The sequence below is a fragment of the Buceros rhinoceros genome, unplaced genomic scaffold (genome assembly GCF_000710305.1).
Source record: "Buceros rhinoceros silvestris isolate BGI_N320 unplaced genomic scaffold, ASM71030v1 scaffold18500, whole genome shotgun sequence".
Classification (NCBI taxonomy): domain Eukaryota; kingdom Metazoa; phylum Chordata; class Aves; order Bucerotiformes; family Bucerotidae; genus Buceros; species Buceros rhinoceros.
In genome coordinates, this window is record NW_010391535.1 from 17,815 (window position 1) to 21,598 (window position 3,784).

At 59.4% G+C, this 3,784-nt stretch overlaps 1 protein-coding gene across 1 annotated transcript in view; it reads left to right on the plus strand.

Moving 5' to 3' along the window:
• The first annotated feature begins 1,056 nt into the window (after positions 1-1,056).
• The window catches only part of EPS8L2 (EPS8-like 2), a 32,013-nt gene continuing 29,285 nt past the window's right edge, over positions 1,057-3,784 (plus strand). Inside the window, exon 1 of the mRNA XM_010142248.1 lies at positions 1,057-1,105. Within this exon, the coding sequence (XP_010140550.1) occupies positions 1,057-1,105 (49 nt within the window). The remainder of the gene's footprint in view (positions 1,106-3,784) is intronic.

Consider the following 3,784-nt stretch of genomic DNA (forward strand, 5'->3'; position numbering starts at 1 on the left):
CACCAGCTCTCTGCCTCCTTTCTGCACGCTCCTGGGCTCTGCAGAGCAGGGTGTGGGGGGGTGAGCACCATGAACCACCACCTGGGGACATGGTGACAGAGCAGAAAGTGACTGGCCACCCACTGGCTCACTGCACAGTGCAGGACAGCCCAACCCCAGCACCCTGAGGTCCCGCTCTGCTCCTCCTCTGCCAGCCCGGAGCCGCAGAAAACCCTGTTAACTGCTGGCTGCACAGCCCAGGTTGGGGGGTGGCCCTGCAGGGGATGTCACCCCAGCTGAGACCTCACACCTCGCAGCTCCAGAGTTCACACCCGGTTGCATCCTGCCATGCTTCTGCAGGGGACATCTTCTACACATGAGCAGCCCGAGCCAGCTGATGATGTCCCTGCTCATTGCAGGGGGCATTGGACTGGGTGACCTTCAGAGGTCACCTCCAGTCCCAACTCTTCTACGATTCCCTGATCTCAGAAGGCCCATTATAAGGGATCCTAATCTTGGCTCTTACACTGCCTCAGCTTCAGGAGGACTCAGGTATAACGTGGAGGACTCTCCATTTACCTCCACTGCTCCCAGTGACTTAGTGCTCCCTGGGAGCCACAGTCCTCAAAGCTGCCCCTCCAGAGCAATGTCCTTCCAGGGGACACTGCGAGGTAACTCTAGTGGGGACAGGCCTGGATGGCTCCTCTGTAGTGCTCCCTGGGAGCCACAGTCCTCAAAGCTGCCCCTCCAGAGCAATGTCCTTCCAGGGGACACTGCGAGGTAACTCTAGTGGGGACAGGCCTGGATGGCTCCTCTGTCTCCTGTTTCCAGCCGCTGGGCTCAGTGACGGTGCCTGCGGTGTGGATAACAGCTAGGGTTGCAGAGGGAGCCGCCGGCCCGGTCAGGAGAGCAAACGCTCTGCCTGGTGACTCGGAGTTGGGTCAGTCTGACAGATGTTTTGAGGAGGGCAGGGCCGGTCCCCTCGGGATGGCTGCGGAGGCGCGGTGTGAAAGCAGGTGGCCCAAAGCTCTGGGAGCTGATGGTTTATCTGCACCTTCTTTCTTTTGCAGCGGCAGCATGGGCAGAGCGGACGGAGCCGCCAAGCTGAGCGCCAAGGACCTGTACGGTGAGTCGTGCCCACAGACACATCTCAGTTTCCTCTGGAGATCTGGACGCAGCTGTTGGGGAGTTCAGGGTTGGGACTGAATCAAAGCCACACGACTCCAGACCTCCACACCCAACAGGCTGTTGACACTGCCAGAAATGTCCCTTCCCTCTGTGCCACCGCCTCCCTCACCGGGCCAGCTGTGGTTTGTGAGGACAGACAAGCAGAAGGGCGCTTGCCCACACCCCAGCCCTCTCCAGTGCTCTTGGCAAGATACCCGATAAAGGGCCTAACAAAAGCAAGACTGTCCTCGGCAGGTTAATGATTACCCCCCATTCACTGGCGGTGAAGCAGACAAGCTCCCGCGCCCTTTGGCTCTCCAGAGGCAGAGGGGCTTGGCAGGACGGTGCTTGTGCAGAGCTTGTTTACAAACCAGCCCAGCTCCAGAGGAGCCACAAGTCCTGTGGGGAGAGGTGGTACCCGTTATTCCCCATCTTAGCCACTCTCCAGACGTCCCCCAGGTGGAGACCTGGCCGGGGGGACCAGCAGAACACACACAAAGGCGTGTGAGAAGCCACCTCCCTCAGCCACTCCCTGGATGAGACCATGGGGGGTTGTCTGGGGGAACGCCAGAGCTTCAGGGAGTCCGAGCCTGCAAACTGCCTCCCGAGAGCTGTGCTTTGTCTGGCTGCTGCTTTCCCTGGGCAGGAAGAGGCTGAGTGTGCCTCTTGTTGAGAGCTTGTACCCTGTCAGAGATCCCCTCTGCAGCTACCAGGAGGGTGGATGGTTTGTCGCTGGGATGTGACTTTGGCTGCAGAAGGGTTTTGGCTGGAGGTTGAGCGGTGTGGAGTGGCCTGGAGCAGCGTCCCACGAGTGACCCGTCTTGGCTGGGAGGAGCGGTGGGAGGTGGGGGCTGTGCTTGGTGCGTGAAGCGTTCAGCAGAGTCCCTGTTGACTTCGATTAGCTGCAGAGAGAAGCGGGAACAGAGGAAGAGCAGAAATTTGGAATTACTGGCCGGGCTGTTTGTGGCCTGGATGCTGCAGCGTGGGCAGGTGCCAAGCAGAGGTTTGAGGGGTGTCGGTCACCTGTCTGGAGATGACAGGACACATGATAAGCCTAGAACGAAGCAAGAGGATGAGGAGATGTTGGGTGCTGCTCCACTTTGCACAGCTCAGACCTTCCTACCTCTAGCAGCACCGTCCCTCTTGCTCCGCACTGAAAGCTGCTGCGGGTCCGACCAGGGGCGGAAGGGTTCTAGTTGTGAGACAAGACGAGTCAGAACGAACCCCAGAGCTGGAAACACGCACCGCACCGGGCAGCACCCGCAGGCCGAGCAGCCCAGGGCTCTGCGCTGCCCGGGCTTCAGGGTGGGATTGAACAGGGAGCGCAAAGCCGCCCCCGCCCCACGATGCCTCCACCGCACGAGCTGGCGGAGGGACGGGCTGACGGACAAAGCCCCTCTCTCCAATCAGTCATTGTCAACCCCGAGTTACACCTTTGACATTTTTTTTACACACCCCAAAAGCAAATTCCACCAGGGATGGGACCTCCCTGACCAGACTCCAGCAAACCTGAAACGAGGGGTTTGCCCATCCCCAGGGAACCCGCCGCGCTCACTCAGCGCCGCTTTCCCAAAGTGGTCCCAGCACATGTTGGACCATGAGTTAACCGCCTGGAGCCCCGCGCCCCCACATCCTCTCACCCCCAGCATTAATTTCCTGGCACAGTTGGGGGTGGAGGGCAGGCAAGAACTAAAATTCCACGGAGAATAATGTTCATAATGAAACAAATCACATCAAGCTGCAGTGGCCTTGATTGTGTGACCCCGAAGCTGCCAAGGGACTTACAGAAGAACTTACAAGACTTTCTGTATTTCAATTTTACAATCACATCAAGCTGCAGTGGCCTTGATTGTGTGACCCCGAAGCTGCCAAGGGACTTACAGAAGAACTTACAAGACTTTCTGTATTTCCATTTTCCTCCATGGAACCAGGCTGGGCTCTCAGCCGGTGCATGCTGCCAAGCGCCCCCAGAAAGGAGCGCAAGGACTCCCCAGCCCCGGCACACGGCACAGCCGCGCTGCCAGCTCACTGGGCAGCCTGCACAGATGCTCCCACACGGGCAGATGCCTCTGACTTACTCCTCGGGGTCAGCTCCCTCGGGGGGTTTGTTCCCCGCAAGCCAGCCTCTCCCCGCAGAGCAGCTGTGGCGGAAGGAGGGCATGGCCCGAGCCGTTAGCACAGGTACGTGGGCTCTACGCCAGCTGGATGGCGGAGGCTTAACTGCGGGATCTGCTCTGGGGGGTTCAGGGACACTGTGAAAGTCGTAGGGCCGTGAAGCCGCCCAGGTCCCAGCCTCGCAGCTGCTGATGGCGGTGGAAGGTGGCTATCACCCCTGGGCTGCTGTAATGGCTTTGATCATCAAGTATGGGCACGTCACCGTGTCCTGTTCACTGTGGTGAGTGCAGAGGGATGTCCAAAGCCACCAGAGAGTTCTGCTTAAAGCCCTGAGATACCTTCCCCAGTTCTACCCCTGCCAGAGCTGCGTGGAGCTGGATGCACTTTGCAGGTGCTCGGTGTCCTCGCTGGAGCTTCCCAGCTGTCACGGGAGCAGGATGCTCATCCTTTCCTCCCCCCTTAGGCATCACATTTGCTCAGCTCCACGTTCTGGAAGAGTCTGTGGCTGCCCCCGCCGAGCGAG